This window comes from Globicephala melas, chromosome 6 (genome assembly GCF_963455315.2).
Source record: "Globicephala melas chromosome 6, mGloMel1.2, whole genome shotgun sequence".
NCBI lineage: Eukaryota > Metazoa > Chordata > Mammalia > Artiodactyla > Delphinidae > Globicephala > Globicephala melas.
The window spans coordinates 93,003,345-93,019,688 of NC_083319.1; the positions used below are offsets into that span (position 1 = coordinate 93,003,345).

Sequence of the window (16,344 nt, forward strand, 5' to 3'; positions counted from 1 at the left end):
CAGTGCTTAGAGGGAAATTTATGAACTATAAATGCCTATATGATAACAGACAATCTCAAATCAATAACCTGACCTTCTACGTTAATAAACTAGAAAATAAGAGCTAAACCCAAGGCAAGCAGAAGGAAGAATAATAAATATTAAGGTGGAAATAAATAAAATAGTTAGTAGAAAATCAATAGAGAAAAGCAATGAAACCAAGAGTTGGTTCTTAGAAAGATCAACAATATTGACAAATCTACAGCTAGACTGACCAAGAAAAAAGAGAGAAGACTCAAATTACCAAAACTAGGAAGGAAAGAGGAAAGACTGCTACCAACCACACAGAAATTAAAAGGATTATAAGAGAAACTATTAAAAATCATATGCCAACAAATTGGATAACCTAGATGAAATGGAAAAATTCCTACAAAGACTCAATCTACCAAAATGACTCAAGAAGAAATAGAAAATCTAAACAGAACTGGAAGAAATAGAAAATCTAAACAGAACTGTAACAGATAAAGAGATTAAATTAGTAATCAAAATATTGCATCCCAAGAAAAGCACAGAATCATATGGCTGGCTTCTTGGTGGTTTCTATCTAACATCTAAAGGAGAATTAACAGCAATTCTTCATAACTCTTCCAAAAAAATAGAAGAGGACAGAAGTTTCCAAACTCAGTCTATGATGCCAGTATTACCCTGATATGAAAACCAAAGATACAACAAGAGAAACAAAACAAACTGCAGACCAATATCTCTTATGAATATGGATTGAAAACAAAATATTAGCAAACCAAGTCCAGCAACATACAAAAAGAGTCATACACCATTACTGAGTGGGATTTCTTCCAGCAATGTAAGATTGGTTCAACATTCAAAAATCAACTAATGTAATATGTCATACCAGTAGAATAAAAACAAATACCAGATACTCATCTCAGTAGACACAGAAAAATCATTTGACAAAATCCAACACTTTTCCATGATAAAAACCCTCAAAAAACTTGGAATAGAAGGGCATTTTCTCAACCTGAAAAAGCATCTATGAAAAGCCCACAGCTAAGAACACAATTAATGGTGAAAGTCGGAATGCTTACCTCCTAAAATTAGGAACATGACAAGGTTGTCCTGTCTTTCCACCTCTATTCATTGTACTAGAGATTCTAGCCAGGACAATTAGATTATAAAAAGAAATAAAATAATTCAGATTAGGAAGTAAGAAGTAATAAAACTATATTTATTTGCACAGGACATGATCTTGTACATAAAAAATACTAAGGAATACACACACACACACACACACACACACAAATGATTAGAGCTAATAAATGAATTCTGTAAGTTTGCAGGATACATAATGAATATGCAAAAATCAATTGTATTTTTATACATTAACAATGAAAAAATAAAATTAACAAGCAATTCCTTTTATTATAGTATCAAAAAGAATAAAAGATTTATTCTTTTGGTAGTAAAAATTATCAAAGCAAGTGCAAGACTGGTACAATGAAAATTACAAAACGCTGTTGAAAGAAATTAAATAAACTCTAAATAAATGGAAAGACATCCTGTGTTCAGGGATTGGAAGATTAAATACTGTTAAGATGGAAGTACTCCTCAAATTGGTCTATGGATTCAAGACAATATCTATAACATCCCAAGTGCCTTTTTTGTAAAAGTAGACAAGCTATGCTAAAATTTATTTGAAATTGCAAGGGGCCCAGAATAGTGAAAACAATCTTGACAAAGAAGAATGTAGTTGGAAGACTTATACTTCCTGATTTTAAACTAACTATAAAGCTATACTATTCAAGGCTATGTGGTACTGGCATAAGGACAGACATACAAATCAATGGAATAGAATTAAGAGTCCATAAATAAACCCATACATTTATGGTCAATTGAATTCAACATGGATGCCCAGACAATTCAATGTGTGAAATAGTCTTTTCAGCAAATGGTGCTGTGACAGCTGGATAGCCATTTGTGAAAGAATGAAGTTGGACTCTTAACTCACACCATATACAAAAATTAAGTCAAATGGATTAAAGACCTGAAAATAAGAGCTAAAACTTAGGAAAAAACATAGACGTAAACCTTCATGACCTTGGATTAGGCAATGTTTCTTACATATGACACCAAAACAAAAGCAACCAAAGAAAAAATAAGTACATTGATTGGACTTCATCAAAATTAAAAATGATTGTGCTTCAAAGGACATTATCAAAAAAATGTGAAGACAACACAAAAAATAGGAGAAAATATTTGCTAATCATATATCTGAAAAGAGACTTATATCTACAATATATAAAGAACTTCTATACAAGTCAACAATAGAAAGACAAATAACTCAATCTTAAAAATGAGCTAAGGATTTGAACAGACCTTTCTCCAAAGAAGATATACAAATAGCCAATAAGCACATGAAAAGATGCTTGACATCATTAGTCAACAAGAAAATGCAAATCAAAACCACAATCAGAGACCACTTTGTACTCACTAGGATAGCTAAAATCAAAATGATGGACAATAACAAATGTCAGTGAAATTGGAACTTTCATACGTTGCTGGTAAAAATATAAAATGGTACAGCCGCTTTGGAAAACAGTTTGGTAGTTTCTCAAAATTTTAGCAATTTGAGCAATTCAGTTCCTAGTTGAATTGAAACATCTGTCCACACAGGAACTTGTACACATCTTCATAGCAGCGTTATTCATAAGAACTAAAAGGTGAAAATAACCCAATGTCCATAAACTGATAAATGAATAAACAAAAGGTAATATATGCATACAAAGGAATATTATTCAGCCCTAAAAATAATGCCATACTGATACATGCTACTATATGGATTAACCTTGAAAACATTCCAGTAAGTGAAAGAAGTCAGGCACATATTGTATGATAACATTTATATAAAATGTCCAGAATTGGCAAATCAATAAAGACAGAAAGTAGAGTAGTGGTTGTCTGGGGAAAGGGGGTTGGAAAATGGGGAGTAACTGCTAATGAGTATGGGTTTTCTTTCTGGGGTGATGAAAAATGTTCTGGAATTAGATAGTGGTGATGATTGTACTTGTGCTATCTTTGACAATACTAAATACCACAGAACTGTATATTTTTAAAGGGTAATTTTATCATAAATAAACTATATATCAATTTTTAAAAAAATAATAAATGGAGCTTTGGCTACATTTGAATTCTCTTTCATTGTCTTCTCTGGTTTTGTGTTGAAAATAACCTTGGAGCTCTGCAAGAAAAATCAGAGGAAAAAATCTTCTAAGGAAAATCATACCATACCAAAAAACCCATTCATTTAAAAGTATTATTTTTTATTTCCAGTTGGAGATGGGTGATGAATCCAGATCACAGAGTCTCTCCCCCAATAATTAATACAATGAACAAAAAAGAATTCACGAATAAGTAAAGCCATCCACTCACTAGCAGCAAGAGAAGAAGGAAAGAGGAAGTCATGTGCCACCAACATGAAACTTTGAGATGCTGGGGCAGCTTGCTGGGACCTAATGCTGCCCCACTCACTCCACGCTCACCTGTCCCCAGCTCTACTCCAAGGAATGTGGACAAAGAAGCTGACTGTGCCAATTCTCATACCTCCAGCTCATGCCCAATTTGAAGAGAAATGGCCTGAGCAAGTGAGCAGAAAACCCAAGGAGAACTGCTCACAAATAGAACCTCCTGTTTTGCTGGCCCCTGGGAAATCTAGAAGGAAAATGGGCCAGTGCCCTCCACAGTCCAGGGTCCCCATAACAGGGCAGGGAGGGGAAGAGGGACATGGCAGCTGGAAGCGAAGTGCATTCTCTCACAGCCCAGTATTTCCCCAGCTGGGACAGAAGGTGGTGCATTCCCACCTGCTCTCTGGATCTCAGACCTGCTCAATGGACACAACAAGCAGCTTGTCAGACAAGATGAGACTGATATCAAGGAACACAGGTCCCCTTGTTCCTGCTCTGCTTTAGAAATGTTATACCATTACTTGCATATTGGGTTGAAAGTTTTCTCGGTAGATAAGATCTCTCTACTTCATTCTCTTTCCCCAAAACTTCTTCAAACTTTATTATATAGAAACATATACAGGACTTCATACCTTAAGTATATTTCTGGAGAAGCATGGTAGTTCAATTAACTTCCCCCACTCATTTTTGACATATTATTTTAATAGGATTTATTTGACTTCTTTGCAACATTTCAAAAGTACAGAAAAGCCTAAATTAATATAAAAGCCACCTACACATCCACCACTGAGATTAAACAAGTGTGAACATTTTGCTATATTTGATCCCTTTCTTTTAAAGAAATAAAACTTGTCAAACTTGCTTTGGATGAAAAAATACGTGATATTAACTGTAAAATGCTAATGGTAGAATCTAGATGGTGGGTATACAGGTGTTCCCCGCAAATTCTTTTTGTATATTGGAACACTGTTGTTATAGAATGTTAGGGAGGAAATACACTTAACAAAATCAGTTAAAGCCCACCCGTGTCCCTGTCATCCTCAGATGTCCTAGAGTTGGTATGTAATATTCTTGCATGTTTTTATACTCTTTATACACATGTACTTATCCATAAACTATACATACAATTTTTTATGTGTTTTTAAAATTTCCATAGATGGTTCATATCCTTTTCTTTATCAACCGGGAAAAAATGGGGCCTTCACAGTCACCTCCAGAATGAATGTCTTAACAGAAATTTTCCAGTGGATGAAGGAAAAAAAAATTAAAATTCTCTTTCAAGAAAGGTGAAGGCTTCAGAGAGATGAAAGGAGACTTCATAATAATGAAGGTAGAGGAGGCACTGCCTTCACAACTAAGTCCTGGAATGTGGCTGCAGAAGTTGGAGAAAACATAAAAAGTAAATTCAGGAGAAATAAAGTTTTATTGACAGTGAACACACCATTGTAATAGGCTTTCAATAAGACAGGTGACTGAATAACCAACATGCCCCATATTATTTTTTTTTAATGCTGCATGGAATATTCTCATGTCCTAAGGAATCTCAAGGGTAGACGCTGAACATTTTTTATAATAAACTAAACATCTCACAATTCCTGTTTACATTTACTATTTCAGTTAACACTTAAAATACTGCCAAGCCACTATTATTCCTATTTTACAGAGAAAACTGCTGAGACCCAGACTGGTTAAAGAACTTGCCCAGGACCACACAGGCCATCAAGTCTGAAAGCTATGAAAGCCAATAAAGCAGAATCAATGCTCGTCATTCCAAGCGGAGTGCCTCACAAAGGGAGCCTCTGAATCGGGACTTTGGCTAACCCTGAGGACAAGGACAATCGGACAGGTAGAACCTGTGGTGACACCGACCCAAGGAGGCAACATGTGGAAACATCACGTGCTTGCAGGAGAAACAGAACAAAAACATATTACAATGTTTTTTTTTTTTGTAACCTTGGCTACTGTCACTATAGTTTCAAGAAAATGTTTTTCTAAACATTGGGAGCATCGCCCATATGTCGGCTTCCATCTGTCAGTTTCCTGAGCCATGGCCCAGCACCAGTCAGGTGTCTCCGGGCCCAGGAAGCCCTGGGATTAACTGTGTCTGTGCAGAGCAGTCCTCGGGGAGGTAGTTGTGTGGTTTCCTCCTTTTAAGTGTTTTCAAGAGGAAAGGTCAGAAAATGCAGAGAGGTCACTGCAAACGGTGTCACAGCGCTACTCACCGGTCGTGGAGAGCAGGGATCTTGGAAGGACACTGCAAATATTGCTTAAACCGGAGCTCAAAGGCTTGTCCGATGGAGCCGATGACCTCCTGGGCCAGCCCGTCACAGCATTCCAGAATGTGACAAGCTGTAGGAGCAAGGGACACAGGCTCATTAGAGACAGACACTGGAGCTACCCAGGCTCCTCCTTCCTGAGGGTGAAAGCCCGCAGCCTAGGAAAGAAGAGAGGGACAAGGAGGTGCCTTTCATGACATGTCCTGTCAGCTCTGCGTGCAGCTTAATCCCTGAGAGCCCCCAGCGGTACCGTTTAACTGCAGAGATCCATTTCTTAATAGCCTATTCTCTCCAAAAGTAAAGGTTCTATTTGTAAGTATGTTTTAACATTTTTAAGTTCAACTTGATTGCTCTTCTATTGCTTTAGAGTCTATAAAATATCAACTCAGAACTTAGTAGGGAAACAGGGTTTGGAAGGAAACCTTAACAAGACAAAGAACCTGATAGTAACAAGAAATGAACCCCTTTAAGACCCCGTGAGGCTTAACAAATGGACTTAAACTGGCTCTTATTGAATGAATCCTGAGGTATCCGATGGACTTAGAGCAAGCTGTTTGCTTACTTCCTAGTGGGAGTAGAGTGTCACCACCAGACTTGGCAACTCAAAGCAATAAGATCAACAACCTTGTAAGATGAGTTTAAAGGGATATTAATTAATCACTATGACCATCCCACCACATGCCACCTGCATCTACACTGGACGAGACTGGATATTCATGCCAGCTCTCAGAAAAGGGGTGTTGGCAGGCCCCTCAGAGACCTGGAGCAACCTTTAACCCCTTTGGGGTGCCCGCTGTCATGGTGGCCAGGCTGTGGTGTAATCCATGTGGAACCTTTGGAGAAAAGAGGGTTGAGTGGGGAAAGGCACCTAACAAGGTCCCATCTCTGCTCTACAAGAAAGTAGAATGTCTTCTCCCCAGACACATGTCCATGGCATCCCACAGAAGAGTCCCAGACCCTTCACGTTGTCCCGTGACCAGCATGACATGCTCTGTTACTAATGGGATAAAGGCATCTCCCTGGAGAAAATGACAGATGCATGTGTCACACTCCATCTTTCTCTTGCCACCAGTTAGGATACAATTGTGTTTCAAGGAGGTTCCTCCAGGAGCACAGTGGGTGCCCAGCAGTGAGAAGAGGCATTGCTACAGGGGTAGCCATTCCCCAGCAGTGATTAGGGAGATGCAGAAGCATCCCTCTGCTGCAGGAGAAGCGAGCACAGAAAGAGGACTCATTAAGGTGGGAACTGCGAGGGAAGGAACAGAGACATCACCACCTCCACAGTTTGGCCACTCTTCCATCACGATGCCGCCTTCTACACGCACAAAGACAGCCAGGCACCACAGAGCTCACCCTGATGGTGGCTGCTAGGGTGGGGGGGCCTCAGGCTTCTTCTCTCCCCAGGCTCGAGGAGGGAGCATGCTCCTGAGGACACAGGGACAAGCATTTCCTGGGAAGAGCAAGTGTAACCGGATTGCTGCTTCAGACTGCAATGCAATCCCTTGGATACATTAGCCTATCTCAGATATGGCCAAGGGATTTGTCCAAGGAGACAGGTGTCCCGGCTGTATTTTATTATTGAGTATTGATATTGTTTTATGTTATTATTGATATTAGTATTTATTATCAACCCGGTTAGGCACAAAGCAAGGCCATATTAAGCAGCTGTTGGAGTCATGGGGTTGTTCGTTAACGGATAGCAGTGGAGGTGTCTTTCCAGCCAGTAAGGAAGTAGGAGTCTAAGACAGAGTGAGAGAAAGACACCTGGCTCCCCCACCTGCCCTGTGTTTCCAGCCACACCTGCCCCCTCCACGCAGCATCAGCACCAGCCAAGAGAACTTGCTGGCCAGTACTTTAGAGAAACAGAATAACAACTGGGGACGGAAGAAAGTGAAGCTTATTTTTCTTTTAAGGAGAAAAGCAGTGCCCTAGCCTTAGTGAATAAAGAGCAAGGTTTCTGCAGAGGGGGCCATATGATCAATCCACACGGCCCCCTCATCTTCTACACACTAGAGAGCACGAGGTTGGAAGTGAGACTTCTTTAAATCAGTTCCTGGGACATTGGGAAGATGCAGGGCTCTGGGTGGAAGCACCCTCACTTGGTGAGGGTGGAGCCCTAGTATCTGGTCTAGATACCAGAGGGTGACAGGAACTGCAGATGCAGAATTAAATCACGACTCCAGGCTCTGGGGCCTGGCTCATTCCTCCGTGGACCGTGAAAACGTCATCTGTTGGCTAGGTCTGAGGATCCTCTGTAGAATGGCCTCTCTGTGTTCCAGAAACCCACTCCAAATCCAGATCTAACCCTGGGCTGACAGTCTCTCTGGACCTGTATTTTCTCTGACTGTTGCAACAGTCTTTCGCTAAAAGCTACTGTCTTCTAACCTCACCTGTGTGACTCAGTGTGTGTTAGGAATGATGAGGTTCTCGCCACAGGTAACCATCGGGGCTGCTTGTTTTACATCCCATGAGGAAAGGATGGATGGAGGTGTCATTCATGAGCAAGAAGGAGAACTGGATGAGAGGCAGGTACAGAGTGGTGGGGCCCAGGATCAAGACTCAGAATGATGTTGTAAAACATAAAACATGGCCCCAAACAAACATAGGAGCAGCAAAATGGGGTCATTCCTCATTCTATCCCTTCTGAAGGGGACGGGCTCTTTGGCAGCGGTGCAGTAGTTGCTGGGGTGGGGGGGTCTCCGGGGTGGGGGGTGGGGGTGCTTTTCTGCCCATGCTGGTCTCTCTCTCTGACCAATAAGCAAGGCTGATGTCGCTTTCCAGGAAAGCCAGCTCAGACCCCACAGCAGCCAGCTCAGCCCTGACACTAGTGAGGGGACTTCATCAGGCCTCACCACAAAGGTCACTCCCGACCTGGGATGAGCCACTTGAGAGCAGGATGTGCTGCAGCCCTTGTAACCATGCCAGATAGAACTGGGGCACAGCATCTTTCCTCACACAGCAGCCTCCTAATGGGTTAACCACACATCTTCCCTGCACAGTAGACACTGGCAGATCAGAAGTCCCTCCGCAAGTTTCCCAATGGCTCCAAATAAGTCCAGAGGCCAGTGGCTGCACCTGTTCATCGGTGTTCAAGACTGCCCTGGCCATCTGACTGATAAATGGACTGCAGGCCAACGGGGGCCACCATTCATCTGAGCTAGCTCTCTGAGCCCTGCCTGGGATGGCTGCTCCGTTAGTCAGCACAGGCAAGTGACGCCACAACAACAAACAGCCCCAGCATCTTAGTGGCTGAAAACAATCCCATTCTCACTTGTTCATTTCTGGGCAACTCTCCAGGTGGTGACCCCATGAACCAAGCTGCTTTGATCTTTCAATCCTGAATTTCAACACAAGGCCTCCTCCCAAGCCAGGGAAGAAAGAGACAGCAGGGCCTTGCACCAGCACTAACTGCCTCATCCATTCTGCTCTCACACAGAACTGTCGCCTGGCTCCTCCTCCACCCAGGAGAGGCTGGTAGTACAGTCTCCTGCGAGCTTGGAAGGAGTGAGGTCAGGACATCAGTGAGTACTAGCAATGCCTATCACATGCACCAAACACCCAAAAAGGCTTTACTTCTGTAAATAAGAAATTGTCAAGATTTTCTCATGCTTACCTGTGAAGAACTCTTTACTATACTGAGCATGTGTCCCAAATATGTATCTACTTATTTATAAATTGTGAACATATATTCCTGTGTTAATATAATAGTATGTATATTATAAAAATATCTTTCAAAAGATGTTAAAAATGATACAATAAGGATAAAATAAAGTTCAAGATGTCTTGTTGGCCCTGAAAGCATCACACTGTCATTTATTATCTCAAAGCAAGATAAATATTTTGGGTGAGGTTCATCACTAATGATGATGGATAGAAATTCATCCTTCCATCTTTGAAATATTTTTCTTAATCATTTTGAGTCTGGAGGGGTTGATTCCTTATCTTAGCTGATTAGATTATTGTTGGGGTGGGTTTTTTTGTTTTTTGGGTTTTTTTGCTTTGTAAAAGTAAGACCCCACTTTCCCACCCCTTCTGTGGTCAGGAGCAGCTGACATACAGAAAGGGTGTCACTGGCTCACTGCACCCTTTACATATGACTACGGGGTAATACCCGCTCTATCTCAGATCAGTGACTATAGACAGAGGCTCCAGCATGTGTTTCCCACCACAGTGGCTGCTTCCACACCCTGTGGGATGGGCCACCCCACCTCAGTGGGCATTGTTTTCATGGGGCGACTCTGCAAGTATGAGCAGAAAACCTCTCAGGATCTGTGCTGCTCTTTTAAGAAGTCATGGCCCCTCCCACCCACGCCCACACCAACCCAACTCACACTTCACAGCCATCTGGCCTCCACAAGGCAGCCCAGCCCTTGAAGGGGTCCCATCTCAGACTGTCCCACTGTCCTCTTATCTAGACTCACGGACTCTCCAAGAGTTCAAATTCATAGCCAAGTTCTCTACCAACTGGTGACTGACATAGGGAACCTCGGAGATACCTGGAGTCATTACCTAATCAGAAAAAAATCCTACCAAACAATGACTGCTGTCTCTTCCTCTTAGTGGGCTGATAACTCTCACCCCTTAAAAGGAACACTGAACACCAGTGAATTCTTACCAGAGAAATGGAGACTCCAAACTCAAGCATAGTTTTCAGCCAACCCTAGTCTGTTCACTTCATATATCCACATGTTCCTCATTGTTCCAGACTTTTTTGATCTGAGACAGGTAAGAACTCCAAGATTCAGCTGCCATGCTCTTAATTAAGAGTTGTTTAATATCTGTTCTAGCCCCAGAGTGGAAAACTAAAACTTTATGAGGAGATAATTTTGCACCTATCAGACTGGCAGGGATTTAAAAGTCTGAAAATTCCAAGTGTTGAACAAGAGCTGAAGCCAAGGAGCCCTCCTGTGCCACTTGTGGAATTATAAAGTGAAATAACCATTTTTAAAAAACTGAAGGTGTTCCAGAACACAGTGATTTGTCCCAGAGGTATAAACCCTAAGAAAATTCTTGCACATGAGCACAAGGCAAATGTACAAAATATTTACTGCAGACTTCACTCAATAGACACTTATTGAGCACCAACTCTGTACCAGGCTCTGCCCCAGGATCTCCAGATACAGCAAGTAATAAAACAGTGTCCTGCTCTCACCAACCTTACAGTCTAGAAGGTGGACACTGAAAATAAAGAAGGAAAAATATACCATTAGAACGGGTTGAATGGTGCCCCCCAGCAGCCAAAGCCCTGTCTACATCCTGACCCCCTGAACCTGTGAAAAAGAGTCTTTGCAGATGTAATTAAGGACTCAAAATGAGATCATTCTGGATTAGGGTGGTCCCTAAATCCAATGACAAGTGTCTTATAAGGGTCAGAAGAGGAGGTGACACAGACACAGAGGAGGTGATGTGAAGATGGAGGCCAAGGAGGCCATAAGCCAAGGACTCCTGGAGCCACCAGACGCTGGAAGAAGCAGGAAGCCTTCCCCCCTGGAACGTTTGGAGGGAGCATGGCTGCTGACACCTTGATTTCAGACCCTTAGCCTCCAGAATTGTGAGAGAGCAAACTTTTGTTGTCTTGAGCCACAAAGTTTGCAGTAATTTGTTAGAGCAGTCACAGGAAACTAATAAAACCATAAAGACAATAATGTGAAATAAAGGGGGTGATGAAGATGATGTTGTAGGGTGACATGTAGGATGACCAGGGAAAGCCATATAGGAGGTGGCATCGCAGAAGAAGCCTGAAGGAAGTCAGGGGGTGAGCCATGGGAAGGTCTAGTCTAAGAATGTTGCAGGCATAGGGCTCAACAGGTGCAAAGGCCCTGAGGCAGGTGCTTGCTTGCCATGTTCAAGGAAGAGCCAGAAGATCAGTGGAGCTGGAGTGGAGGTGAGGGGAGATCATAGGAAACGAGATAGGGGATAGAGCAGGAGTGAGCTCACATCATGATGAGTGAGACAGGCAGATACTTTGTGGTGGAAGGAAAGACCTAGCTCTGTGGCTTGTCAAGGTGAGGGGGCTAGGAGGCTTCTGAGCAGAGATGTGCAGCAGGCTGGTAACTACACAAGTCTGACTTTCAGCCAGAAGCTTGGGCTACGCAGGAACATTCATAGTCTTTGGCACAGGGTATTTAGAGCTCAGGGACTGGCTTGTTTATTTAAAAAAAAACACACAAAAAAACCATGGTTGACGAAAGCCAGATATGGGAAACAACCTAAACATTCACTCCCAGGAAAATTAACCTCCCACCACAGTGTTATGAGATGGAATTTAACCTCCTGGCTTAAAAAAATAAATCATTACTTTCACCTATTATACAGAAGAGGTTTTACTCCTAGGGGAAAGAAAAGCCAGAAAAGGTTCTGTATTATTTAAGGAGTTCATACTCTAAGTTTCTCCCGGAAAGTCACCTCCTGCAGCCTACAACTGTCTGAGGCCAGAGGAACCCTAAATTCAGTGTTGAAATGACCGTGAGCTAGTAGAGAAGCCTGGAGAAGAAAGCACAGCCATGTGAGGCAGTAGTCCATGGGGGGCTTCCCTCTCAAGTCCAATCACCACGTTTCCCCCTTATTCAGGAAATCCTGGGGAAAGGGCAGCAGGATGTGTTAGAAGCTATAACAGCTGAACACTCAGGCCTCTCTACCATCAGGTCAGCACCGTAGGATATGACTTTCCACGCAAGTTCAGGAGTTGCAGAAGGCGCCTGAACAGGGATGCTATTGTGGTTATAAATTATAGGAAGTACATGCCACCTGCAGGCAGCCATATGTCTAATTAGGACATTATTTTTTATGTACTTTTGTGACCCAAACAGTCCATTCCGAACCAATAGACATTAGATTGCAGGGAATGGGAGTCCTTGTGTAGTAATACAGATTCCAATGTGAAAAGAAAATGGTATATTAGGATCCAGCAAAGCCTGATTTTGGGGGCTTTTTATCCTACATATATCAGTAGTCACCTTCCAGGTCTCCTGTCAGACCTGCCTTTCAGCTATAAGGTGCCAACCTCATGAAACTTCACTCATTTGCAATCCCTACCTTCTCAAGATGGTGGTGGTTACCATAGAGCTTAATGACATGGGTCAGAGATCCTTTGCCCTTCCACCAGATTAATTATATAAGCCATGGGTTCTTGATACTAGAGAGAAAATATAATTTTTTTCTCACTGTAAATACTGCTAGATTATCCAAAAACACACACCAGAATGTATAAGCAGGAATCAGTGTGGAAAGGACAAATGATAACAGTGAGGGACTTTGACCCATCTCTGCAGGATTTTGACAGAAGACTTTCTGGGCTCCAAATGTGCCTTGATGCCTGCCTGCCTTGAGTAGCTATGCCTGCAGCCAGGGAACCACAATGGGGTCAGCACATCAACTGGGGCCTCTGCGTGGGGAGTTGGATATTAAGAGTCCAAATAAGAACATTCACTCCCAGAATTTCTTGCTAATCTGACTCCTGCATGGCAGAGGCCATTCTTATTCAATTAAACTCTCTTCCTGGCCTAGGGCAGGAGGAAAGAGAAGAGAGCAGCCAGGGGAGCCCTCCCCCAGTTCCTTGCCGAAGGAGGCAACGGTGGGTGGACACATATCGGATGGAGGCAAAGCCTGCTCTGAGATACTGTTCATGGCCAGATCTATGACTCCCCTCCCTTCCCACACTGCCTCCCAGGAGGCTGGGGCTGCCTGGGTACGTGTGGGAACAGAGATGTGATGGATAAGGAAGGCTGCAAATTCCTGTCGGAGGGCAGGTCTGGTTCCCCTCCCCTGAATCTGAGCTGCCTGGGACAGCTTTGACTAGTCAACTATGACAGAGATGAAGTGGTGCCTGGTCTTTGGCATCCACTTTGGCATCATTGAGCCCAGAGTTGCTATGTGGGAAGTCCTACTGCCCTGATTCAGGGGCCACTTGGAGGGACCCTGAGACTCCTTGCAGAGGGAGAAGGACCCTTCTGGCTTTGGCTTCTTGTCCTCCCTAGCAAGGTCCAAGGCGTGGAAGTGAAGTCAGCTTGGACCCTCTAGACCAGGCCAGCCACCAGCCAAAGACCACCCAATACCCCATTGATGCCACAGAGAGCAGAAGAATTGGCCAACTGAGCCCTGCCTGGACACTTAATACTTCATTATATCAAAAGATATTTTAAAATGATGGCTGTTAGGCCATTAAGATTTGTTACAGGCAACAGATAACTGGAAGGAGGGAGTGATCCTCTCCTATCAAGCATCTCAAAGGACCCCTATGCTGCTGGTGCCCCCAAAGCACCAGCAATGGCGCAGAGGTCTGGTGTCTGTCTTTACACCAGCACTGCATGCAGGTCCCAAAGGGAGCTGGTCCATCAACCATTGAGCACATGGAGTGGATCCTGATTTCCATGACTTTGAAAAGGTACTGTGGACAGAAGGTGCTGCTGGTTTGCAGCCGTGAAACAAGGTATCAGCTTGTATGCTTCCATGGCCCTAAGTCAAATAGCACAGGGTTAAATTCCTTCAGGGTCTGGACCTAGAGCCTGATTTCTCAGTCCTGGCTGTACATGGGAATCATCTGGAGAGCTTTTAAAAAGTACAGTTGCCTGGGTACCCCTCTCTGAGGCCTGAGCATTGAGATTTTTTTAAAGCTCCCCAGGTGATTCTAAAGTATAGTTCATTTTCAGAACCATTGACCTAGGAGCCATTAAGGGTGTAAAAAAAAAAGTCTAGGACTACTTGAAGTTAACTTAGAACAAACAAAAATAAAGGAAGAACTTCAACAAGTGTTAACTCTGGGATGAGTGCAGCCTGCCACCTCCCCCTCCCTCAAGGCTGGTGGGAAAACAGAATGCTAAAATCTCATCTGTGGTGAAATTTTAAAAGAAGAGTAGGGCTTCCCTGGTGGCGCAGTGGTTGAGGGTCCGCCTGCCGATACAGGGGACATGGGTTCGTGCCCTGGTCTGGAAGGATCCCACATGCCGCGGAGCGGCTGGGCCTGTGAGCCATGGCCGCTGAGCCTGCGTGTCCGGAGCCTGTGCTCCGCAGCGGGAGAGGCCACAACAGTGAGAGGCCTGCGTACCGCAAAAAAACAAACAAACAAAAAAAAAAAGTAGAAGAGTATATATATGTATATGGACAGATATAAAACTTCTGCAAAGCCAGCTAGGAAATCTTAACAATGGGTACCTGGGGTAGAGGGTGGGAGGAGGAGGGGAAGCAATGGGTGATAGAGGGAAGTGCCATTTGTAGTGTTACAAACCCCACAGGTGACCTCCATCAGTGAGTTCTAAATTGGAGTTGTGCAGCACCTGGTGGCTTTCTGGGATTCAAGGGTAGTGCCCCCTAATCAGCTCACCTGTCCAAGCTTATTAACATTGGAGGGGGGGACCCTTTGGTTTTGTAAATGATGAAAGAAATGGGGTGGTGGGTATGTAGGGAGGGTCTAGGAATAAACGTTCCATGTAGATGGGAAGTACTTGGATGTTTCAAATCCCCTACCCAGCCTGTGTTTGAGGCCCTAGCACCTTTGTGGGGTGTAAGTGGGCAGCACCTGAGCTTGGACACTGGCTTCCAGGGCCATGCAGAGCAGCATGAGGCTTCTCGGGGAGACTTAGTTGGCAGTGGACGCACAAGGAGCTGTAGCTGGGCAGGAGGCCAGCGGTTTGCAAAGTCTTCAGGTGTAACTGAGGGCACCTTCAGAGTATGAGTGGGAGCTGCCATCCGCAGGTCAGGTGTACCAAGCTCTAGCCATCTGGATACAAGTGTGTTTAAAGCTCTCAGATATCCAGCATCTCCTAACCCAGCCAGGTGTGCCGCCACGCTTCACTGCCTGCAAACCTCAATTATCGCTAACAGTACGATATGACACTTAGTTTGGATGAAGAGGGCTGAGATCATGAGGACCATCTGGTATCCATTGTTAAGCCTGGCTGCTCATGAGTGAGAGATGACGAAAGTCACACATTGCTTACCTCTGCGATTAACAGGGTCCTTAGCTACGTACGCAACATAGTCTGTTGTATCCTGTGAAAGAAAAATGAGATGTCACATCACTAATCACAGGTGAAGACAGGACAGCAGACACATCATGCATACAGCAGATCAGTAATCAAGAGTAGCCCTGATGACAGCCCAGCATTTCTCAGACTGTACAGTGGGCAGGAATCACCGGGGATCTTGTGAAATGCAGATTCTGACTCCACAGGCCAGGAGCTGGGCCCGAGGTTCTGCATCTGCAGACAGCTCTCACAAGACACTGATGCAGCTTCGCCACACCCACACTTTGAGCAGCAAGGGTGTGAAGGGCATCCATTCTCAGCATGTCGGATCACTGAGGAGCTATAAACACACTAATACCTGAGTCCCAACTCCCAGATAATCTGATTTAACTGGTGTGGATGTGAGGCCCAGGCATTAAGGATTTTTAAAAGCTCCCCAGATGATTCTATTATGAACCAAGGCTGAGAGCCACTGCTGTCAGCTGTCTCCAACAACGATCCTCAAATCTGAGCTGGGGTCAGAATCCCCGGCAGGGCTTGTTACAGCACAGATTGCTGAGCTCCAGCCCAGGGTATCCGATTCGGCAGGTCTGAGGTGAGGCCCCGAAACGTACATTTCTGACAAGCAACCAGGTGCTGCCGCTGATCTGG

At 43.8% G+C, this 16,344-nt stretch overlaps 1 protein-coding gene across 5 annotated transcripts in view; it reads right to left on the reverse strand.

The window, feature by feature from the left end:
• Nucleotides 1-16,344, reverse strand: part of SHC3 (SHC adaptor protein 3) — a 150,356-nt gene that overhangs the window by 42,770 nt on the left and 91,242 nt on the right. For all 5 annotated transcript variants that reach the window (XM_060301206.1, XM_060301207.1, XM_060301208.1 and 2 more), the window contains 2 exons: nt 15,667-15,718; nt 5,678-5,804 (listed from right to left, as the gene is read on the reverse strand). In XM_060301206.1, the coding sequence (XP_060157189.1) occupies nt 5,678-5,804; nt 15,667-15,718 (179 nt within the window). The remainder of the gene's footprint in view (nt 1-5,677; nt 5,805-15,666; nt 15,719-16,344) is intronic.